Source organism: Micrasema longulum, unplaced genomic scaffold (genome assembly GCF_059751315.1).
Source record: "Micrasema longulum isolate JH-2025_06_02 unplaced genomic scaffold, ASM5975131v1 h1tg002766l, whole genome shotgun sequence".
Lineage (NCBI taxonomy): Eukaryota > Metazoa > Arthropoda > Insecta > Trichoptera > Brachycentridae > Micrasema > Micrasema longulum.
The window spans coordinates 37,215-62,132 of NW_028279892.1; the positions used below are offsets into that span (position 1 = coordinate 37,215).

Genomic DNA, 24,918 nt, shown 5'->3' on the forward strand with positions numbered 1-24,918 from the left:
ATATCATTAATTAATTGTTCTTGTGAACATTATGTAGTGAATAAGGTTGGGGGGCAGAGCGGGGCAAAATAGTTAAAAGTTTATGGAAACAAAAATAAAACTTAATTTAAATAAAATTTGTGCATTATGTAGCAAGGACACTATTCAAAAACTACTATTCACTTACGCTTCAAAGTATATAAAAATAATCAAACATACCTTCAACTTAAATTTCCATTACAATAAAATACACATTAATGCCTAATTCTAAGAAATATTTCTATATTAACACGGTGACTAATAAGCGCATCGATAACAGTAATTAGCATTTCCTTGGATGAACTCCTTTTCGATGCTGAAATACAAATGAATCCTTTAGAAATCCTAGGTTGTTTGTATACTTTTAGTAAATTTGGCTATTAGTCACTAATTACCTGCAGTGACACATAATTTGGAAATGAATATAGGAAGGCTGTGGATCTACGGCCAGGACCACCGTGCATCTCTGCTGTTACAGAAAATAATTTTAATTTTAGTGGGTGAGGATAACGCAATAAAACAAAACAGAAATCTTATTATACGTAGTTTTTATTAAAAATAAAATGACTTCTTACATCGCAAGTAGTGAAACATAATCAAGTTACAGTTTTCTGAATACATAATAATTGATGAGGTACAATTATAAAAATGTCAAATTTATTTGACACTAAATTCCAAAGCTAAATTAAATTGCTTAAAAGAAAATAAAAACTAATTCTACAAATGACTTATATTACAATGAGTAAAATGTTTAGGCAATAATTGTCACGGTGAAATATATTTCCCAAAAAGGTATCATTCTCTTTATGTATTAAGGAATGTATCAATGGTTAACGCTGCTATTCTTTACAACAAATTTTACTCAAAACTTATGTTATGGTTCTACTTAAACATACACTAAATCTAGAAACACACCAGTGTTAGTAACACAATCTGTCCCACATTTATTAAATATTGTTTTTTCTGGATTATATTACTTCAAATTTTACATATGAGTGTACATTTTTCAGGGGACCTAAATTAAAGAGATTTGTAAACAGTTTATTAAATCGTATACCGACACAATGTTTGTTAACCATTTATTGTAGGGTGAAATAAAGTGAGGTCAAATTAGCAACTTTACATTACGCAGTCATATTATGTGTATTGATTGATTACAGGTGCAATGTTTAGTTTAATAAAACAAAATTTATAAATTCTAATGGGTTTTGTGAAAGTTAAACAATGGGACGAGTTCATTGAATAACTCAATCCTCGATACTCTCATTGTGATCTGATCCATTCGTCTCTCTCTTCTCATTGGGTGAAGGAGATCGGGACTCGGACTTCTTCTTGTCCTTGCTAACAGATCGAGACCTCTCCCTGTAAATAAAACCACACTTGCTAATTTATTCCATTTACAATATTTTAACCAACTCTAACTTAACGAAATTACTCCGCGTGTGACGTATCACTTTTCTGCCGCTTCTTCTCGGTTAGTTCTGCCGATTGGATAAACTGGAAATCTTTCGCAGCTCTCTTATCATTGGTTGATTCATTCATTGATTAGTGACATCCTTCAAATTAGTCTGCTTTTATTCAAATATTTTTTATTGTTTTCATACATTTTCAAGAAGCTTTGCCGTACAATTAAATTTTTAATTCTCTATTTTTACAGCACGTAAGAAAACATTTTTTGTATAAAATTTTCCATAGGGCTGAAGTTCCTCATTGTTGGTGCAATTATTTAAAAAGTTATAAAAACTACTAGAAAATACAATAATACAAATACACACGATACAAAATTTTGTCATTCAGATAAAAAATTGATTTTAAGAGAAAACTTTGGCCATATTACAAAATGTGACAGACCTAGCCTTATCTCAAACCGTTTTTATTTCAAAGTCCTTTATGGTACATGTTGTTCAGAATTCACCTGAAGAGAGATCGTATAACACCCATGGATATATCTCAGGTTACGTTTTCATTTCTATATTGCTAAGGTATTTCAGATTACCCTCTGCTTGACCGAAAACATGCTTAACACTGTTAATATATTTCAAATTATAAACGCACAGTCAGAATATTATTGTCATCAAGGTATTCAGACCCGAAAGATGAAAATAAAAAAAGTCATCATTGTGCAAAAGTCATAATCCTTATGTTAAGTATGGCGAGATGTGAAAATTTAGATCCCAAAAAAGATACATTAAAAACGAATTTGATAACAATATTGGCTACACGAAAAGCAAAGCGTCAAACAATAAATAACACCGCTACACAAATTACCTGGAGTGGCGAGAAGCGCGGCTGTTGGCAGACTTGGAGCGGGACCTGGAGCCGGGGGAGGCGGAGCGTTGCCTAGAGACAGAATACAGACATCATGCTACATGCACCGGGCTCGGGTATGCGCCGAAATTGGGGGAGTCAGAACACTGGGTTCCGCTTTACAATACACTTTCAGAGTACTAATTGTCATCAAGGTGTTCAGACCCGAAAGATGAATAGAAAAAGGTCATCATTTTGTGTATCGGAGCTGGAATGATTAGGATGCTGTCCAAAATTGAGAGCCGACTTTAAATTTTTTATTGATTAGTGCCATATTTGCTTAAATGGGTACTAACCAATGTGTTTTTATTAGTTATTCTATTTTGATATAAGTATTCCAACCAGACTGCGGTCATGTCAAAGCGTAAATGTATATCTACAGTCGAACTCAGTTATAACGATCATGTAAATAGTGAGATCTCGGATGTAACATGGTTTTCTCCATACAATTATTCACTGTGATAACGAGCTACTTCTCGGACATACTGAACAAAAATATTGTCAAAAATTACGCAAAAAATCTTCAATTGCTAAAAACATCATTCTCAAAATAAGAATCTAAGTAATAAAATCCAAGCGGAAAAGTTCGCAAAACAATTTAGAAAGGACGTTTTTAAATGTAATGTCTTCATGTGATGATAGGTATGTTTGTAAGCATTTATTATAATTTTCCTTAACATTTCTTTTTAATTTTCTGTATGAATTATATGTACACGTATGTATTTACTTAGTGACAATGTGCAATAGCGATTGTATAATAAAAACCTCTCACATTAAATCAGTCCCATCTTCCTCATAATAACCAAGTTCGACTGTATATATTATTTTGCACTATAAAAATGTTGTATTTACTGGAAAGTTGGTTCCCATATCTCAGCGCATACAGTAAATATTAATCTTCAGTGAGACTAATAAGCGTTCAGATACATAAATAAATAAATGAAACTACGTAAGAAAGCAGTTTTCTACCTTATCATTTAAATCTAACAGCCTTGTATACCAAACAACTTTAAACATCAAGTCATGGCTATTTGTCACATGTATACTAAAAAGCATGTATTGTGAATATATAACATAATAGTATCTACTGAATTTAAAGGAAAAACACTAAGAAGAGCCAAAAAGAAATGCAATGCTTGATGACTAAGAGACTAAACTTATGAAATAAGATGTAAAATCATAGAACTCACTTTGAACGAGACCTAGATTTGGCAACCGGGGACTTGCTTTCCTTCTTCGCACGACTCTTGGAGTTGGATCGGGAGCGAGAACGGCTGGAACGGCGACTGCGAGACCTGCGTACGAATTACGGGGACACTATTAGTGCGGGTGGCCAGAGGACCGGGAGTGGGTACCCTTCCAGTAAGGTCATCAGTATGTTTTTGTCAGCAGGGTATTCAGCCCCGAAAGATGAAATTAATGTCATCATTGAGAAGCGGGACATTATTTTTTTGTTAAAGTTTATAAATATCAAAATTTACATTATTTTAACTGTATAATATTCACCAATCTATGATTCAGTATCTAGATTTTTATAATAATTGAGCACGTGCTTTAATCACATTGCATATTAACTGAATTTTGCATCTGAAATTCCAATCATAAACATGGATCTTGTAATTAAAATTCTTAGGCGTAGAGTTTTTAGTGAAGCGGTTACCACATCACACAAAATACATATTTGAGGTTGTTTTTCTATGCAATATTTCATGATCAACCCTAAGCGTATAAAAAGAATGAAACATGTTCAAGATTCTGCTTTTTAATAAAATTTCTGTATTATTTGAAATGATAACTCAAAAGGGAAATATTGACTTTCTTTAAAACATTTTTTAAGTAAGGTCTATGACATACGGTCCAGTAAAACAAAAATTTTGCTACTTATTAGTAGCATAAAAAACATTTTTTAATTTGTAAATCTCAATTCCCGCAAAAACGGTTATTGCATTGACCACGCCCATAATATCTCACGATTCATGTTCATTTTCAACTTTGTTCCAATATAATTTTTTAATATTTTATTTTTTCAAGTTATAAATGAAAACATTTCTCCACAATATCCATATTAATTTTGAAAATCCAATTAATTTATCTAAATCCATGCCATATTTTTATTTTTTACAGTATTTGTAGTGTGTGATATTTCTCCATTATAACTAGGCACATAAAATGAACAATTAAATGAATGCCTCAATACGGGTTTTGCCCAGTGGGGTGTTTATAAATCAAATGAATAAAGAATGTAAATGGTACCTGGAGCGCGAGCGGGAACGGGTACGCCTGCGGGAGCGCGAGCGTGATCGCGAGCTGGAGGAGCGCGAACGTGAGCGCCTGCCACGGCCCCCCCCACCCCCACGCCGGTCCTCAGTGAGCCGAATGCGCCGCCCGTTGAGCTCCGTGTTGTCCAGCTTCTCCAGAGCGTTGCGCATGTCAGCGTGGGATGCAAACTCCACAACACTGGAACACGTACCCCTGCACTGTACTCATATTGCCCACCACGCCACCCAACCGAGCACTCAAGATTCTTAACTTAACATGGAAATGACATATTTTGTCCGTTTGCTGCGAGAAGTAACTAATATATTGGGACGGATTGTGGTCTCGTGGGTAGTGCGTGGACTCCGGATCAGGTCGGAACCCCAGTCTCTATCACGTGTTTCACATTTTCTAGCATGGCTATTTAAAACTAAAAGAAAATGATCCCAAATTGAAATTTTTGATAAATCAGAAGTATGCAAATATTTATTTTTAAAAATTCAAATTTGATGTTTTCGCTCATGACATCAACAAGAAAAGATTCAACATGTACAATATCTTACTCTGTTATCATGATGATCTATTCTGTTTGAATGTTTAGTAAGCCTATGTTAATGTGTCAGTGCCTGTCGGTGAACCAAATAAACCAATAATAGTAGGCACACTAGAATATTTTATTTGAAAATGCACACATAAGCAAAGTTCATCAATGATTTGAATGGACTGGACGTAGTCTTATTCAAAATTGAACTTATTTTTAGTATTTAAAAACATATTTTAACATTTTATGAATTAATACACATGTTTAAAAAAAAATATTTCGGCATTGACACATTTTACACCACTTGAATTTAAACATCATTGAGTTTAGTGTCAAAGAATACTGAGATGGGTTACAGTTAAAATATAATTTTGTGACAATGAGGATGTTCAGTGTTTTTTTTTTAAATTTTCTTATTTGTTAGTTACATTTTAAAAAAAAAAAGTTGTATGGTATCGTATGATCAGTGCTGTGATATTTAAAGTTTACATTTTTTTCAATTACTTCGCACGTGACTTCTCAAGTTCTCTTCCCCTTCTTCTCGATGAGTTCTGCTGATTCATCAGTTGACTTACCGGAAATCTCCCACAACTCTCTTATCGTTGGTTTATTCGGAAGAACTAGTGACGTCATGCAAAGTAGTTCGTTTTCATGATTTTTTTTTTCATACATTTTCAAAAAACTTTGCAGTATCATTTAATGCTCTTATTTTTACTGCGGGTAAGAATACAAATATCCAATTTCCAATAGGGCTCAACTTCCTCATTAAAAAATTTTTAGACTTATGACAGATTCTTCTAAATCTTGTGGCTTACACGAATGTCATATTGTTGAGGTTTATTTTCTTCCTTGGAGAAAAAAATATTCTTAAAAAAACAGATTACTCCAAGTTAATTAAAAAAAATAATTAGCGGATTATCCCTAGATAAATTTCAATCAATTATCTGTATGTTCTCAGCAAATGCATACTCAGTGTGACAGTAATCATTAAAGTTTGCCAGACTTCAAAGATAGATTAATTTGAATACCATGGCATTTAATACAATTGGAATTGGGGGAAAAATACAAGTGCAACATTTGGCTTCACATACCCTTCGTTCTTCCTCTGCTTGTGAGCATCAGCGTAGGTGACCTCACCAGCTTGACGCATGAAGTCTTTCAGGTCCTGGAAACAGAGCTCCATTACTACTAGTTCGGGCATACCAGCTGTTCTACTAAATGTGCTTTTGGAATCCACCGATCCTTCGAATGAGAGTAGACTGCCCACAAAAATTATACTATGTTCCAATTTTGGTATATAAACATAGAATTTTTAAAAACCAGATCAATTTTAGATCATTTATGAAAGTACAAAGAGGAATAACAATTCTTAAAAAAGAACAAAATGATTTTACTGTTTGAAATTGGGAACACGATTTATGAATTCCACAAGCACTCCAACTAACAAGCAGATAAAATCAGATGTGACACTATGTTAATCTGTACATCGTATTTACACTTTTCAGTCTAATGTGCCCAAAGGAAGATACCGCAGCGGGATCAACTCTCTACTACAGAGTAAAATGGCAAGGTCCAGAAGAAATTATTGTCACTAGCAATAGCATCCTGGTCCAGTCCCAACAGTTTCAGTTCCAACCCCATATCAAGATTCAGAAATATCTTTTATGATTGGTTTTTCCTCTACCGAAGAGCACGCAAGTTCCATTACTGCCTTTGGTTTCCAAATTGTTTTGTAATTTCCTTCCTTGTCCGATATTCACTCGTAGTTAAATATCTGTACTGATTCTATCACTGCCTTCCTATTCCATCGAATATATTTAGAATGGTCCACGGTATTGGATCGAATCGTCGGAGAGATCTGCTGCCAAATGTCAACTCCTGTCAAGTCCTTCCTTCAGCACTTCGGCTTTCCCAAGCCTCTTGTCCTCGGCTGATCCGAGCCACTTCCGGTCGTTCTGGTCTCGGCTATTCCGAGCCTCTCGAGGATCTTCTCACTATCGCTTCTGAATAATTATTGTAAATCTGTATATTTCGATCGACATTAAAAAATATTACTTTCATATGACATTAAAATTATCCAACTTTTTAGTTAAGACTGATAAAACAATTAAAGGTCAAAAACTAAAGTACACAGATATGCAATATCCCCGCTATTAAACTCGTAATAGGAGGTGACGGAGTTAGACTGCCAGCGGCGGCATCGACATTTGGGCACCGGCCTACGTATGTAGTGAATGCAAATCTTTTATTTTAAGAGAATTGAAATAGTGACACAATAAACAAAATGATTACTAGTGTTGGGTGGTGACCGTCCCGGGTTGTGTTCCCGCACCAGAGCGAGGAGGTCCCCCATCCCCTCGCTATACCAGACCCGCCAGCCAGTGATCACGCGCAATATGGTTCTATTGTTTCGGCTCTATCAACACAAGTACTCGTCGCAAGTTAGGTTACTTAAATAATTACAATACATTTTTTCATCAAGCATGCATGATAATCATTTCAATCTAAGTAAGGGATTTGTAGCGCAGGGCGGCCGATCCGTGGGCAGGCGGAGGAACCATCTACGTCAACGTCTGATCCGTGTATCGGCAGTGTGATTTGTGATAGATATTGGTAATCTCCAGGCACCGAAGGATGGTCATCGCGAGCTCATCTCGGCTCATCTCTATTCCGGAATATCCTCAGCCCGGGGGAGAGTTCCCTCTAGTATTGCGATAAGGTTCGAGGACATGTCACCCACAGAGACGTCAGGAAACCGATAGTCTTAGTTTTGCAATCATTGCTCCACACCTAAAAATGATTTAAACTCAAAAGATAATATGCATTTGATTGGTGGTTTGCAATTTTTTTTTTAAAGTTTTTTTTAGCAAAACAAAAGAGAAAATCTATTGTTGATTTACAAGCAATAATGTTCGTTCTTAAAAATAAAAATCGAAGTTATAATACGATATAACCGTATGACAATTTGAAATTTATTGTGTGGCATCTGTTCGAATGGTTTATTAAAACATCAGTTTCCATAGACAGGGTCCGATAGGGGCTTCCAGCGTCCACTCCTCTAGGCGGCATTATATAAGTACATACTGGCATATGGACAACATTATAGTTGCGGGGGAGAATCATCGTACATACCTGCCAACTAATACGACTGGAGAGATTTTCCACTATAAGACGGAACTCAGTCCGGGTCGGAGGCCCGTACCTGCGGTCAGAGTTGTAAGGTGTCACACTGAGTCACAGTAACACACACTATATTAATTAGTTGTCTCGTACAATTTGCATTAATACAAAAATATATCTACTCGATGGAATGGAAAAAGTACACCCGATATCACATCTTGTACCATTCCACTCCAATGAGTATACAAAATGAAATACAGTAGGCGTGAGTTTTTCGCTCTTTCCTGATGTTATTGATATATTGACACTGCCTAGTTGCAAATTTTTCAGCAAAATGTTATATTTTAAACAAAAACATGAAAAGAGCAGATAAAAATCAATTTAGATGGAAATAAGTGACATTTACTTTGTCACTAGAACAGTTTTAGAGGAATCAGTTGTTGAACAATAAAAGGATATATTTTATGCATATTTCTAATAAAATCAGGAAAGAGTTTATCATCCATTATGATGATCACTAAGATGTAGAAATACATTATATAAACGTGTATTGAGAATGATTTTTTTTTCAACAAATATTACTGAATTTTAGATCGTCTACTGTTTTACGAAAATATTAAATAAACTTTTTAGTTGCAAAATGTTGTCAGGGATGGAATGATTTAATCATATTGATTATATTAATGATTTAATTCTGCCAAATATTCCAATAAAATAAAAAGATAAATTATGCGCGACAGTTAAAAATAGTAGGCACTTGAACAAACATGAATATTGGAATAAGTTTGGTATTCTCCTTGCTCAGTGGAAAATATGGTAGAAATTAGGCTAAGACAAATAAACATGGCCAGCCATACAAGCATTTTGTGGGCTGCCAATAGACAAAATTAAAACATACATGGGGAATTGGCGACAATGTTACAATAACATTAAATTAAAGTTACAATCAAAATAAAAGTTATTTTCAAGTTGTAATTAATCTGATTTCATTGCAATTAAAAAGTTTATCTGTGGAAAGAGTAAAGCTGGTATAAATAAAAAAGTTATTTGATAGTTAAAACTTATTACTGTGTAAAAATGGCTTTAGTTAACATTAGAATAAAAAACTTTCATTGATTTAAAGGCGTTAATTAAAATATTAACATAAGAACATTAGATAAGTAAAAAAAAATTTGAAGCATTTTTGACAGCAAGAAGATACATTAGAGATTCTAACATTACACGTTGGTAATTTTATTGAAACAAATTTATTATATTTGTAAGATGGGATACTTTGATTATGTAGTGAAAACCCCAGTTTCATTATATACTAAATCATTGTAATGAGTGACTAGCAGCTCTAGCTGTTTACTCTAGGGGACTATTGTGGAATGGGCTTGGCTTGCAGGATATGAGGATATGCAGATACTGTGGATACGTTTGTTGTTGGCAGTACCTATTGTTTTAAAAAAATCATTTTAAAAATGGAGAAATAAAAGGTGAGAAATAAAATCAAGGCACTATTGATATTGAGCATTTTAGCTTTTGAAAATTGGATATGATTGTAAGCTAGAGACGGTCAATGTGTGTGAGAAAAAGAACAAATCTTAAGTCACTTATAACAGTCACACTGAACGAACAACACTGCTTAGTCATATTTGTTCTTTTTACAGGATGATGAAAAAACTGGTAATTTTATTGAGTTGAAGAGGAATTAAGACTTCAGATTTATTTGGGGACTCTTTATGGATAAGATTTCATTTGAAAACATTTAAACGCTATAAATAGATGGGCTTTCAATAAAATAATCAGTTTATTTGTCGTCCAGTAAAAAAAACAAAAATGACTTATTGTTGTGAGTGTTGTTAGCTAAATGAGAAAATGAAGGAAAAAATGTGTAGGAAAGTGAGGGTGATGGATGCAAAATGCATGTGGGACAGAACGCGAGGGTAGTGTAGTTAGGGGGTGCGTACTTGTCACGGGAGCGGGCGCGGCGGGCGGGAGGCGGAGGCGGCCCGTAGCGGCCACTGTCGCGCCACACGTCCGAGCCGCGCGGGGTCCCGCGCGCCCTCTCCACCGACACCCTGCAACAACAGGACAGCTCTCACTACCGGCTACCCTGCCTCCCCCCCGCCTGCCCTGCCCTCCCCGCCCCCGCACGAAACTCACTTTTCTCCGTAGCGCGACGGGCGGCCGCGATGCTCCTCGCGGTGGTCGCGGCGCCGCTCGATGCCACGCGCCGGCTCCACCACCACCCTGCCAACACACAGCGCATGACCCACTGGCCGCCAGACTATCCACACACTATCTCCTTCCCACCCACGCAGAGCGAGAATGCTAGACTCGCATCACTTTTTCTACACCATCCAAGTTACTTCCGCATAAAAATACCACAACTATTTACAAGACAAAAACGTAGTGTCATATTTTGCTAAAAAATAAATGTATACACTGGACTCCCGGTTTACAGTTTCAAAATAACATTTTATTATAAACATTGATAGTGGTAATTTTTTTTTTTATAATTTTATTACACCCCTCGCATGAAGGTATGCATGCAGATATCTCAAGGGATGAAAGTATCAAATAGGTATATACATACATGGATATATCTATTCATTGTCAGATAGTGAACTTTTTGTTTATTGTTTAAAGAAACCCACAAGCGAAGGTTTATGTTTTACTGTTAAAAGTATTTTTTAAACAACAGTAATTTAATTTTTGATATCCTAAATTGATTTTTATACAAGGAAACCTATCCACCATTATTCTTTTGGTAAACTCTTTTGACAAAGTGTTGGGTGGAACATGTCCCCGCCTGCAACGGGAGTCCAATGTATATTACTTTATTTTTTCATCGAGTGATGTCAAGATGTACACGCATTTTCTTAAGATCTGTAATATTTTCACATTAGAAGGTTTCTAAACATCATTAATTTTATTACAAACCCGTTGACAAAAAGTTAAGATTACTTTGAATGATCAGATGTAATAATAAATATACACATAAATTTAAAAATACATATGCTTTTTTTTTTAACATTGAAAATATTTCAATCCAGAGGAAAAGTTGTGATAAATGGCTAAAGTCTATAATGAGTGTAGATATAATTGATGCAAATATACCATTCCCTGTACTCTGCGACACATATTCAATATTGGTAAAGTCAACTCCCTTTGGACATTTTATTTATTGGGGGGCGGGGAAGCTTGCGGGTGAGAGACAAAAGTAATATAAAACATAGAAAATGTCTGCATAAAAACAGTAGATTTTAACTTCACTCATAAATGGGAGTTGACCATAAGAACAAAAAATAAATCAAATCAGCCACAGTGAGAATAAGTTACATACACCGGAACCTCTTTGTACACATTTTTTTAAACACGGTTTCAAAATGACAGTAAAAAAAAGATTTTTTAAATCATTGAACATTAATTTTAAAATGAGTAAATACTAATTTAACTATCTGAAATTGGAATGCCCCACATCGTTTTTTTTATATTTATTTATTTTGTCGTCATATTTATGAATACAATTTAAGTACAACAAATATTTAACAATTTCATTCGACTAAATCCCGATTAGATTTTTATACAAGGAAACCTATCCGGCATTGTTATTTTTTTAATACTTTTTACACGGTACTCTGCAAAATGTATCTCCAGTGTAAAAAAGGAGATTCCAGTGTACATGTTAAACAAAAAAATATATACAATGATACACAAAATGTTGGCAATAAAAAAAACAAGTCTGACATAGGCCCTTTTAGATCCAAGCCACAGAATTGTTATGATTAAATTGTGAATAATATAATTTTTGAAATCTTTAGGTAATTCAAATTCAATACAAAAGTTATACTTTATTTTTATGTGCCAATTTAGGATGGAGAATGAAAAATACTTAAGAGTTTGTTCAAATTTTAGTAAAATTAAAATGAACTCTTTAGGAAGTTAAGGTTGGAAAGATGGGAAAACACATTTAACATTGATCATTGCCCTTTCCAAATTCAGTGGTCCATAGGACGCTGCATTGGTAAACCAAATGCAGCGTATTTCGATCACCTGTTCCATGAAGGTAAGGAGATCAGTCTCATACTTATTGTGGCCGTCTAGGAACAATGAAATATTGCAATTCAAACAACATTTAAAACCAATATATTATATCCACTTTGCCAGGAATCAAACCCGGGACCTCAAGAATGGTAGAAACAGGTTAACCACTGCACAATAAGGCGGACTTATCTCTACTCCATTTCCCTCTTCAGACTTTTTACTTGAGAGCAGTCACTATGTCGAAAAGACTCGTCCAGGGTTCTGGTTATATTTCACAAACAGAACTGTATTCGGATAACACAAAAATCAACCGTTGAAAGAATTGAAGAAATATGGAAGTCCAAACATAGGCAGAATGGTGAATGATAAACAGTGACAAAGCGGCCACTTAAACCGGTGAATGACAGATAATAGGCCCTGCAAATGCCTACACTTGCAGAACAATACTCCTAAGAATTCGAAATTAACTGTCATTAGTACATTTAAATGTTTTAGTTTCAGTCAGCAAAAAATCTTATCAAAATGGTTTCACAGATAACTCAAGCTGTGATAATTTTAATGGCAGTTCTGATAAGACCATTGTGGTTGTTATCTTAGCTCAACACTGGCCGGACAATAAAAGAAGCTAAACAAATGCCACGTTGATTTGTGTTAACAAAATGTAAAACAAATTGAATTAAAAATGGCCAGTTGTCTGGATTACGTTTTAATAACTTACCGTTCTCCTAATAATTCTTTGCCATTTAACTCGTAAACAGCATCATCGGCGTCTCGATAATCTTCAAATTCCTGCACAACAGAAAACAAGCATCAGAAATAAATGTATCCTAAAAATAGTGGATTGTTCTGATATTTTTACATTCAGAAAAATAAAATGGCATCAAGGTGTTCAGACCCGAAAGATGAAAAACATCATTAAAATATATAAACATAAATGCTTTTAAAGAAAACATGCATATAAATTAAAGTATCATTAAACATTTTTGAAATTATCGTGGGCGAAAACTCCATAAAAGGATAAATCAATAAGACATGGATGACAGGAAAATATTAGTATGCTCACCACAAAACCGTAACCATTCTTGATTAATATGTCACGGGTTCTTCCGAAACCTTTAAAGAACTTTTCTAGGTCCCTCTCCCTCACTCCGAAGGGTAGGCCGCCAACGTATACACGCGAACCCACCATTCTAAAAAAAAAACAATATGGAATTATAAAAAATGCCGGTAAAAATAAGTATTCACACCAATGTGTAACTGTCTCTGAACAATAACAATTTCATTATCATGTACTGGGCACGGTTAACTAGAAAGAAAAAACGACCAACGCGCAAACACGCGGACTAATCGAATAACGTTTAAAATACCATGCGGCAAAAATGGCGACCAGACCTAAATCAAATATACCGTAATACACAACAATTACTTACTTATTAACGCTACTTGTTTACTTGTTGAAAACAGTAACTAAGACCTATTTAAAAATACAAGTTATTATTCACAAAAAGAAACAACGGCACATTATGATTACAACTATTATAGGACGCCGACAAGAAACAGAACTGCGGAGTATCAGAGAAACCACAACAGTGACAGGAAAAGGAAATGAAACAAATTTGTAGCATTTTCAATGTTGCTGTTTTGACTAAACTTATAAAGGCGCTGCCACATATTTTTAAATACATTTAATAATAATTTGTATTTTGGGGTATTTACTGGTTGACTATTTTGTTTTATTTTAGTATCATGGTAAAATGGATTTACAATATTTATTTTAAAATGATACTTACGTCTTAATATATAAAATCGGATTTGTTTTTGTGGATGCAGCACTATTTGGAGCAAACGCAGCCGCAAAATCTTAGAAATGAAAAGCAGCTAGCTTGAATGCTTATGATTCGGTGCTACCAACAAACACAAGTTATTTTATAATACTTACGAGATAGTACTTACCTACTATTTATACATAGTAAAAATTATGCAAACCCAACAATATTATATCCAATTCGGTAATGTATCCAAAATAAAATACGTTTAAAGGATTTTAATTCTCCTTTATTTTAAAATAAATACAAGAGGGTGTATTGTGACGCATTTTGTCTTGTTAGGACGTTAAAAAAAATAAAGTAGATTTGAAATCCAATAAACGTGTTTTATTTTGAATAAATTGCCAAATTTATAATGGAATTCTTAATAAAATTACTCAAAGATTACTTTTATATTGCTTTTGAAATAATACAGTGAATTGGAATCACATTACAAACTTACGTAAACATATTTAGCAAAGTTAATTGCTTTGACAACGTCTTTTTTTTTTGTTCAGTCTCATTTTCGGCCGCCAGCGCCTTTTTTATTTATTATTATAAGATCTACTTTATTTTTTGATAATGATTGGAAAATTTGGTCATCCGTATGACTGGAAATCGAATAAACGGAGTTCTACTGTAAATCAAAACACATTGAGTAAGCTGTTAAAAATCTTTGCCTCTTCTATATGTTTTCATAATAAAGCTACTTTCGGGGTTTAAATAAATGTATTTGATTGACTCTTTTCCCCCTCCGACGGCGATTTTTTTTTTGTCCTAGTTTAGGGATTCATAATTACGGTAAGCCTATCAATAAATATCCAGAACTAGAAAACCTGATGCCTTCTTAAAGAGGTATATCCTTTTTGGAAGATCCAGCCAACCAAAGTTTCTGTTTGATGAATATGTTTAAATTTATTAAAATGTCTATGAATTTCCTTCTAATTTTTTTTATTTCTTTTGATTTTATGGATTTCCATCAATAAATCATCGTTTTCTAGAGTTTTATTTTGAGAGGGTTTTATAAAAGAAAATAAATGCAAGACAATTCTTCATAAATAGATTTATTCCTTTTAATACTTGTAATGAAATAATATTAGAAAAGAAACTAAAAAACAATACTTTTGTGCGTAGAGATCAAAATTCAAATAAATGGTCATTGGCAGCAATTCTTATTATTTACTACATACAAAAACTAACAAATATTTCAATTGTAAGTTTTTATGCTTCGCTCAAAAATATTTTTTTACAAAATAATAATAAAAAGCGCTTAAAGGTAAAAAAACAAAAAAATACCTAAAAAAATAGATACTGTTATCAAACTATTTCGGTATTTTTCGGATCATAAGATGCACTTTTTTACTTTGAAAATTCAACCAAAAATTGGGGTGCGTCTTATAGTCCAATGCATCTTATCGTCCAAAACATTTAAAGAAAAAAAATATAGATAAATTTTGGGGTGCATCTTATGGTCTGATGTGTCTGATCGTCTGCAAAATATGTTTAGGTATTATTAACCTCTTGACGAGTGAGTTTTTGTAAACTAAAGAGGAGTAACTGCCGCATAAGTTTTTTATAAACATTTTATACAATATGTGTATATTTATGTAGTTAATTTGTTTTGACAATATTCTAGATTAGATTGAAAAAAACAGAATGAGGAAGATCAGTCGTTTTTTACTATGTTTTTATTTGTTAATTGACTATTAAACTAAGCCAATTTTTTTTTTTTAAATGTTGTGTATCATATTATTAGTGCTGTGATTTTTTAAGGTTTTGTAATTCTGAAATTTCTCAGCAAGTGAGGTCTCAAGTTCTCTTCCGCTTCTTCTCGGTCAGTTCTGCCGATTGGTCTGTCGACGATAAGTAAACTGGAAATCTTCCACAACTCTCTTACTATTGGTTATTAGAACAAGTGACATCATTCAAAGTAGTTTGTTTCTATTGAAATATTTTTTCCTACGTTTTCAAGAACTTTCCTGTACAATTTAAAACTCTAATTTTTACCGCGTGTAGGAAAACATTTTTTGTATCCAATTTCCCGTTGGGCTGAAGTTCCTCATTGGCATCAATAAGTAACAAAAAGATATTACTATATAATCAAGTGATTAAACTTAACAAAGCAGATGAGTATGTAATTGACTCAAGCATGGAAAGCTCCGGGTTCGATTCCCAGTGGGTACACAAAATGAAATGTGATTTTTCTCAAGCATGTGTGTTTTGTGCTGTAATTCACCACTTAATTGGGCTTCCTGGCCTGTTGTGATACAAAAAAATATACATGAATGAAAATATACTCTAGCGGGTGTCAAAACTAGTATTATTTCTTTGTTGCGTCAAATAATTTCAAAACGGACACGCGGGTACTCTCCTTAGTCTTCTGGGCAAATTTTTGTTCACACAAATCTTTTCGTCCGTACTAATTGAGGTTTAATACATTTTGCAGTGATTGGTGGCTGTGTGCAAATTCACTACAATTGGACCACAATACAAAATACCTCCATAATCTAAATTGGACTATAATGTATAACCTGGGCTGACGTATCTAACATTTGATAAGAATCATGCATGCATTCAAAATATTAAGATGAATCAGGATGCTTTCATTGCATACACATAATATGTGCCTTCAAATGTGTATATGTCTTAATTAAATCTAAAGATTTTTATAAAATCGACTCACTACTAAACTTCCATCTTTCAGACGGTCTTCTTGGAAGGCGGTGTTTCATGAAGTCACATATCATGTGGAATCCATACACCATAAACGTTTACATCTGTATCTCTTTCACTGCCTTCTTCTTATCACTATATTATTATCTACGTCACATATATATCATCATTAAGCCAGTGGGAAAATCACAAATCTTCAAAAATATAAATTTGAGATCTAAAAGTTAGTTTAGAACTCGCATTAAAAATGTATTGAATTAAAAACTAAACCATGCTACAAATTGAATAGTTTAATATCTAGTCTCAATATTTAATTACTGTTCTGGCAGATTTCCGATATTAGCATTTCCCTGAGAATATGTATATGTGAGTTTTTTACTCTCCCTTATTCTCTACAACAAATCCGATTGCTTATCTTGTGGTTGGCACATTATTTTAGTACTAAGTGCTCTTGTATGTAATTGCAAGTTTATATGGATCTAATTCAACCTATACATTTATAAAAATAAGACTAATTGTTACTCGAAGCCTCATTGATTAAAATTTCATTTAAAGGATCCCTAAATAATAATTACAAACAGCATTTTTTTTGTTTTTGGGTGAAAATTCACATTAGCGGCTTATATACCAAAAACCCTAAAAGCTGCAATGCTTACATTGAGATAACCACAATATGCAATGATGAATTTTATTCATGTTTTTACAATAATTCTAATCATTGCTAACAATTTAACTAAAATATTTTAATTCTCGTATAAAATTTGTCAAAAGCTATGATTTATTTAGGAAAAACAACAGTTATATAAGAATATAAAATGTAAAAATAGTACATACAACCAGTTAAAGTTATTAACAAATATAATGAGAGCACATGTTACACAGTAAAGAGAAAAAATAATATAATATATTAGTCAAGAGAAAAAAAGAGCAAGGGATGAGGAAATAGAGTGGAGGAGGGGAGAAGGATTTTCATAATATAGCTGAGTGAACATAATTAAAGGAACATAAACTTATATGACATTTAAAGACACACGTTTCATTTTACAGTGTTTCAAGCTTTTAAATCAACATTCAGTACATACATACTTAAATAGTTTTGAAGCAAACTGTCTTTATTTTCTCATTAAAAATACTTTTTTACAAGCATAACAAAAATAATAATATTACCATATGTTATTATCAAAGTTTGGCATTCAACTTACTTAAATTGAAATTTACAATAAACTAATACAAGAGATTACGATAAAAATATATATTAACATAATATAGATGATAAAAATAGAATTAAGCTCACAGTGAACAGTTTCACACATTCATATTTGAATAATATTTGTCATCACAATAAGAATATTTTTATAATATGTAACATACAATTTTACTATACATGAACAAACATACATTAGGTTTATTCCATTGGACACACTTCTTCACAAACTAATTTTACATAAAAGATATTTTGATTTAAATAATAACAAAAACTAATTTGAAATGAAGATAATATAAATTTTTTTACTACCTAGTTATTGGGTAGAATTAAAATACAATATTCTGTATTATTATAATGTTTTTTTATTACAATTGAATTCTTTATAATATTATGTATTGTGTGGGATTATTATATTATTCTTACAAATTATGCATCTTAAAATGTCCATATCAAAGATCTATGCAGGATTTACGTAAATCTTTATTGTATAAATAGGCTGGGAGACTCAATTAAAGTTGTTGATTACAATACACGGGACTCCCGTTTTAGTTTTTTTTCACATGGTTCCAAAATAACATGGTGCAGCAGTCGACAGTAATACTATGTATTCATTTTTGGGCTTTTCTAAACCCCTTGTATATACTTACTACTTATGAGGCATTGAGAGGTATACAAAAGGCTCTAGATGACTCGAGTGATGACAGCTATGTTTTACCAACTGTGCATTAACAGGTACCTATATCTATTGTCTGATAGCGATAGTAAATGATCTTAAAGATTATTTTTTAAAAGAATTGAAAAAAAAAAATCAGATACCTACAATGAAAAATACTGAAACATATATTTTTGATAATTTAAACAGATTTTTATTTAAGGAAACGGATCCACTATTATTGTTTATTTTAGTATACTTTTTTTACACGGTATTGCGTGGGACATATCTATTAAAATGTCACATTTAATTATTATAATCTCTCCCTGAATTAAACTTGGAACTCCCGTCATGTGAGCTTCTTAGCAAATCGTCGATATACTTATAAAACAAAACTTGAGAAAACAAGTTAAAAACGCAGTCATATGTAATTTTTTAAGCTTTGTCAACTGATAAAATCCTTTAAATCCTCCGAGGTTTAGTTTCAAAGTTATTATGTATAAAAACCCAATAAAGTTTTTTATTTTTTAATGTTTTTTGGTGACCATCGATTCCTGTAGTGAAGTAATGACACTCGCTGCTAAAGAGATGTCGCTACTGCGCCAGTCATGACATGAGAGTGGACGGAGCCACGTGGAACGTTGCCATCGGCAGGAGGCAGAATGTGATCACTCGAACGGCACTCAGATTAAGACCTTCCTAGCTACAAGATGTATTTCTTTATATTAAATTCTATCTCTACAATAACTATCTTACTTTGACCGCCATCACCATCATTTACCAGATATTTTTTTTCAAAATCTTATCCATTGAAACAATTTAAAGGAACTAAGAGGTAGTTTCATCTTGCCTGAAATATGTTGAAAAGACTTTAGTTTAGTCAAACATTCAAATTGGTTTTCCTCAGTATAGTCAATAATGCATTTCCAAGGTTTTATCAGCATACCGACAAAATATACCGCGGGTCCACTTTTCAATATTGTTTATATTTTTAGAAGTAGTTGGAGAAATTTTCAATTTTAAAGGTATGCCTACCATGCTTAAAGTCCTAGGTTTGATTTCTGGCAGTGGGATTGAAATATTTGTTTTAAAGATGGTTAAAACAAATACTGCAATACAGTTCTAGAGTGGTTAGCAAAAGAGTTACAGTGTTCATTCACATGAAGGGGAAACGAGAGCAAAATACGATTTTGATAGCGTTAGAGTGGGATAGATGTATGTGATAAGTAGCATTGTAGCTAGTGGCTGGCCGGGCGAGTGGCTGCCAGGGGCATGACCCTCAGGGGGCACACTTGGCAGACCCACAGCCTTCTTTTCTCTTTCTAATTCTTTTTATAGAAAATAAGTATTCCGTGTAACAAAAATTATCTAGATACACAGCAATCGAAGGACATTTTTACGTGCATACATAGTTGCATTTACACTATAGATCTAGGTTTCTTAAAAATATACAAAATGAAGTGAGATAATTGAGAAACTAAAATAAACAATTAAATTGAAATTTGCGATCTATGCACTATTAAAATATTTTGTTTTTGTTACTAATACATATTGCCCTGTTTAGACACTTAAAATATTTGATTCACATAATAATTATCCCACTAAAAATAAAAAAATATTACTGAATCATATTAACTTTAATTGAATGCTCATTACATATTTCGGTTGGTTGAATATTTAATATAAATAAATATATATAAAAATAAATATACAATAAATAAATATAAAACATTTTGAACAGCATCCGAACAAAGAGGGTACGTTAGTAAACATGTTTTAATTATACAGTAAATTTAATATTATTGTAAAAAAGGTTACACATTATTTGAAGCACGACACAGCTAATGAAAAAAAGGAAAATCAATTGTTGAATATTAATGAATAGCTATTAAGTATATGATGTTAAATATTTAAATGCAAGAAATATACTTTACAAAAGTATTTACTTCACATTTCAAACTAATAGTGTTGTAGGTATGATACATACTCTTACTCAAAATTTATTATATCTATGAATTGAAATTTAAATACGCAATAAAATATCACATAAGTTATCAGCAAATGCATTTTAGCAGCGTATTAAGCGTTAAATAGTAAAAAAATATGTTATTAATGTTTTAATGATTTATTTTTATATCACACAAGTTTTTTTTTCCATTTTAGCGCTTTACATTTCAACAAACTAAGCCTATGTTTATATCAATCTTGATCATCACAGAGTAGCCATGGGTTAAACTTGTCCCTGATTTACATTAATACATTGACTGGATTCAGCCTTACTTGAATTTTTTAATGGATAACTTATAATGAGCCTTTTTCGTAACATAAAGGCTTACATATTATGTTGCATGAGCTTGGATTGAATTGAATTTAAGTAGAACTATGTATACACCATTTTTTGACAGTATACTGTCAAAAAATGGTAGCTATTAATTTACATCGATGGTTTAAAAAACAAATGAGTTTTTAAGTTATTATGAATAATTTAATGGGCGCGCTTTGTGAAAGTGGAGGTGGTTGCGTCATTGAAAAAATGACATTCTTTATGAATGTAGATTTATTTGATCTAAGCATCAAACGTCTTTCATTTAGAGTAGATTTAAGTGGAAAAACACTATTGAATCAATACAGAACTTTTTATTCTAGTTCAGCGTCAAGTAAATAAACAGTGGTAGATGTAATATTTGCCTTTCAAGGGGCAAATCCGTAAAAACAAGTTACCTAAATTCTCAAGTTACTTTTTCACAATAAATTTCTTCCATGCATGTTGGTAAACTTATTGAGTGCCCACAAAGTAAACACAATAAAGAAATATATATTAAAAGAGAGGCATGTAAATCTAGACGTTCATGGTACAAATAATCTGTCAATGGCTGAATTCAGTGTTCATTTTACAAACATCATAATTATTTATTATGGCTAAACTTCAATATTAAGTGAAAATTCAGTTCCACATAGAAACTTCAGAAGCTTCCATTGTAAATATGCAATACTGAAGAAAGACACTAGTCTTTGTAAATAGTTTCCAGAAATGGCGGACGATTTCATAATATAAAAATCCATATTCCTCTCACAAAAAACACCTCTCTCTGCAGATTTTATCTGTTTTGATAAAATTCTAAGGTTTGGACATCTAGTGCTATGTTTTTTAAAATATGAGAGACCTGTTTTTGATATTAAAACACGTGTACTCACTACAGCAAAGTAAAAATGACAACTTAAACAATTTGAATAAAGCAGTGCAAAATTTTCTGGCTTCACATACTGAGTCCAGCAATTGTATTAATGTATTCAGCATTATAAGAAGGGTGCATTTAACTCTTTACATGTTTAAGCAGCGTAATTTCTTTTCAGGAAGTCTAGTGGTGAATTGGAAGTTAGGAGGAGTAACGACAGCTTCAGGTTCGGGTTCCGGATCTGCTCCTAGTCGAACGAGGCACATCTTCAATGAAGCTGCGCGTCTCCTAATGACTCTTTCCAATGCGAAGAGATGGTCATCCCATGCTCCCGGGATATGTTCTCTCATGAATCTCGCTAATCTTAGGACGTACTCTGCATTATGGCCGGCTGGACCACTAGTGGTTATGACCTGATGAGCTATAATTTCGACGGTAGCATCTCCGAGCCATTGGGCGTTCCCCGGTAACGCTATGTAGACTACAGTGGATATAGGGGGGTGGGTTCCAGTAGGGTAGAAGTACGCTTTCCTCACATTGTACCCGCCCAGTCGGCATTCTCGGTTCTGAAGATAAGGAAGTGCTGCATCTCCGATTACTTCGAAGGCTCTTCCCCACGTCACACCCTGAAAATAAAGACAAAACAGTTATAATTATATATCGTAAGAATGGAAATCTTTTTCATCCTTACGAAAAAGAGAAATCGTTAAATAATCCGTAAATAGGGAAACGTTTTCCATAAAGGCTCGTGGTGCACGAGTCCAGTGCCCCCGGCCTGATAGGGGCCTCTGAATTCTAAAAGGGCTCCATCCTAAAAGCCTCAACCTCTGAGTGTCCAAGGGCCCCTACATGGCCTTAGACCACCCGGCCCATAAAATAATGCTGACAACAAAAACGGTTAAACGAATAAATTAAATAGAATAGAGAAAAACAGTTTTTTGTTAAATTTTAACCAAAAATCTCCCGCTTAACTTTTAACTTTTACATACATCTACTAGCAGTGTATCTTATGAATTATTGTTGGTTAAGAATTTTTTAGTGATAAATATAAATGTTCACGGAAGCAGAGAGAGAGGGGAGGAAGGTAGAGTTGGAACTATACCATGTCTTCTCCCTTTTATGCAGGCACTTTTTATAAAATTGTTGTAATATTTATTTTTTTTAGATTTTTGTTCCCCTCCTTCTATATTCATAATAAATTATTGGGAAATCTGTAATTGGTCTTACTTTCAAAAATAGTTTTCTTATACCTTGATTTTGTTAAGACTGTATGATTTCCATAATAAATAAATAAAAATCAGATTTTTTGATTCAAATACTTAAGCAGAAACAAAATAAGATTTGCATGAATAGAAATCTTAGCATGGAATTTAAGTCTGATTTATAATTACACAAAAAAAACACAATTATAGACTAACTTAAACATGTAGCGACTTAAATGAAGACTTTTTTAAGGCTGAATGTATTCATACGATTGCTGGATATTACAACATTTATTTGATGACATATTTACACTTTTACTATAAACCTATCCCGTTTGAGGGGGGGTACCAGGAATACCTCAGTGAAAAATGCTAATATGACTTAAAAAAATATTGTTATTTTTTTTAAATTTTTTTTATTTATTTAAATCTTAAAGTAGGGCACACATATCATACATATTGTTATGTGTGTTCTAATAATAACATTGCAAATATATTTAATTTATAAATTGTTTATCACATATGTCTTGACCATTATTTGGTATTGTTATGGTAGTGTTTATGAAATAGTATTTTAAGTTTTCTGCGAAATTCATACATTTTTTCATAAAATACTGTTGCGAAAGGCCCTCTCGCTGCTACATGTTGAATAACACTGATCTAAATTCACGCATTTCGTTAGCAGGGATGTACAGCAGAGAGTTGGGAGGGGGAATGCATGTAAAATCTAACGCACGAAATCCGGATTTTGTGGTTATTGCTAAAAATAAGCGACCAAATAGCAAGAAGCACACGTGCGAACTGACCAACTTATCATAGATTATAAAACTATAGAGCGAATGCATTGTAATGCTTGCTGTTCACACGGAGGAAGAGCAAAAACAAATGTGAATTATTATTGAAGGAATTCGGCAGAAAAATATTTTAATTATTTCGATACATTCTTTACATTAAATTGCAAATGCATGCAAGCATAACATGCAAAGAATGAAATCAATATGGTGTATAAGAAATAAAATGAGAGCATTGGAAGCAAAGATAGCGAACTCCCATTTTGGTGTTTTCGAGAAAAATAACAAAACTGCTACACTAATGCCAAAGAGAATTTTCATGTTGGAAATGTTGTTTTCACTGAACTTTAACTTAAAGATACTAATAAATTAGCTTAAATAGAAACACAAATTCAAAAAACTTTCTTAATATTTGTATGACGCGGCCATTTTGAAAATTTAAATCTCAAGCCTGTCAAATGGCTGATGGATATTGCTATGTTTGCTTAACTTTATTTTCAAACCATCAAAAGTATGATTTTAAACTACATTTGCAACTCAACTCATGATTTTTATAAAAATAAAGTTGATAAACTACAGAATGACATCATAACCAACAAATATATTTTTTGGAGGTTGCTATCTTTGCTTCCAATGCCCTCAAATAATTTTTAAAAAATTGCTACCAAACCAGAGGGACCCTAGATACCCCTTTAGACCTGGAAGGGTTAACAACCTTGTGCAATTTTATTTTTATATCTTTAAAAAAACCAATAACATTGATCATGGACCTTTGTGCTGTGTCTAGTTGGAACAATTCACAGAGCATAAATTAAATCATTTATACACTTTGTTGTCATAGAGATTTGCTTGAATATTAAATTTAAATATTGAGAATTAAAAGATTCACATTTTATTTTTACTAACGTATTTGTTTACCTCAAAATACAAAAAAAGCGTTTTTATTAAGTTGTGAGCATTTCAGCACTTTAGGTATAAACCTGTGATGAGCGGAAATAATTATATTGCATAAACATATTACAACAGAGATGAAGAACATTTAAGAGAAGGTAATATAGAAGTCTAGGCATCTACAAGGCTTATGACCTGTCGATGGCTGGTTTAAGTGGCCACTTTACACACTGTGTAACATTCACCA

At 32.9% G+C, this 24,918-nt stretch overlaps 2 protein-coding genes across 24 annotated transcripts; both read right to left on the reverse strand.

The window, feature by feature from the left end:
- Positions 1 to 549: 549 nt before the first annotated feature.
- Positions 550 to 13,865, reverse strand: LOC148271616 (serine-arginine protein 55-like). 23 transcript variants are annotated; one of them, XR_015825058.1, is made up of 12 exons: positions 13,705 to 13,865; positions 13,338 to 13,464; positions 12,993 to 13,063; positions 10,391 to 10,477; positions 10,195 to 10,305; positions 8,255 to 8,324; positions 7,415 to 7,912; positions 6,214 to 6,287; positions 4,579 to 4,797; positions 3,516 to 3,620; positions 2,287 to 2,358; positions 550 to 1,380 (listed from the first exon to the last, which is right to left on the reverse strand). XR_015825058.1 is itself a non-coding variant. In XM_088241152.1 (11 exons), the coding sequence occupies exons 2-11, from the start codon at positions 13,461 to 13,463 to the stop codon at positions 1,266 to 1,268; spliced, it is 1,035 nt and encodes a 344-aa protein (XP_088097278.1). In that variant the 5' UTR covers position 13,464; positions 13,705 to 13,865; the 3' UTR covers positions 550 to 1,265. The 23 variants fall into 23 exon arrangements, 21 of the variants coding, with proteins under 21 accessions (XP_088097278.1, XP_088097277.1, XP_088097276.1 ...); XR_015825057.1 differs by having other exon boundaries at positions 8,255 to 8,351; XM_088241152.1 differs by lacking the exon at positions 7,415 to 7,912 and having other exon boundaries at positions 4,579 to 4,782.
- A 4,296-nt stretch (positions 13,866 to 18,161) lies between these two features.
- On the reverse strand, positions 18,162 to 22,413 carry LOC148271617 (glutathione-specific gamma-glutamylcyclotransferase 1-like; the record flags this gene model as incomplete). The annotated part of the gene is made up of 1 exon (XM_088241171.1): positions 18,162 to 22,413. A coding segment is annotated over one exon (480 nt), but the record flags the coding sequence as incomplete, so codon positions are not given.
- Between the last annotated feature and the right edge of the window lie 2,505 nt (positions 22,414 to 24,918).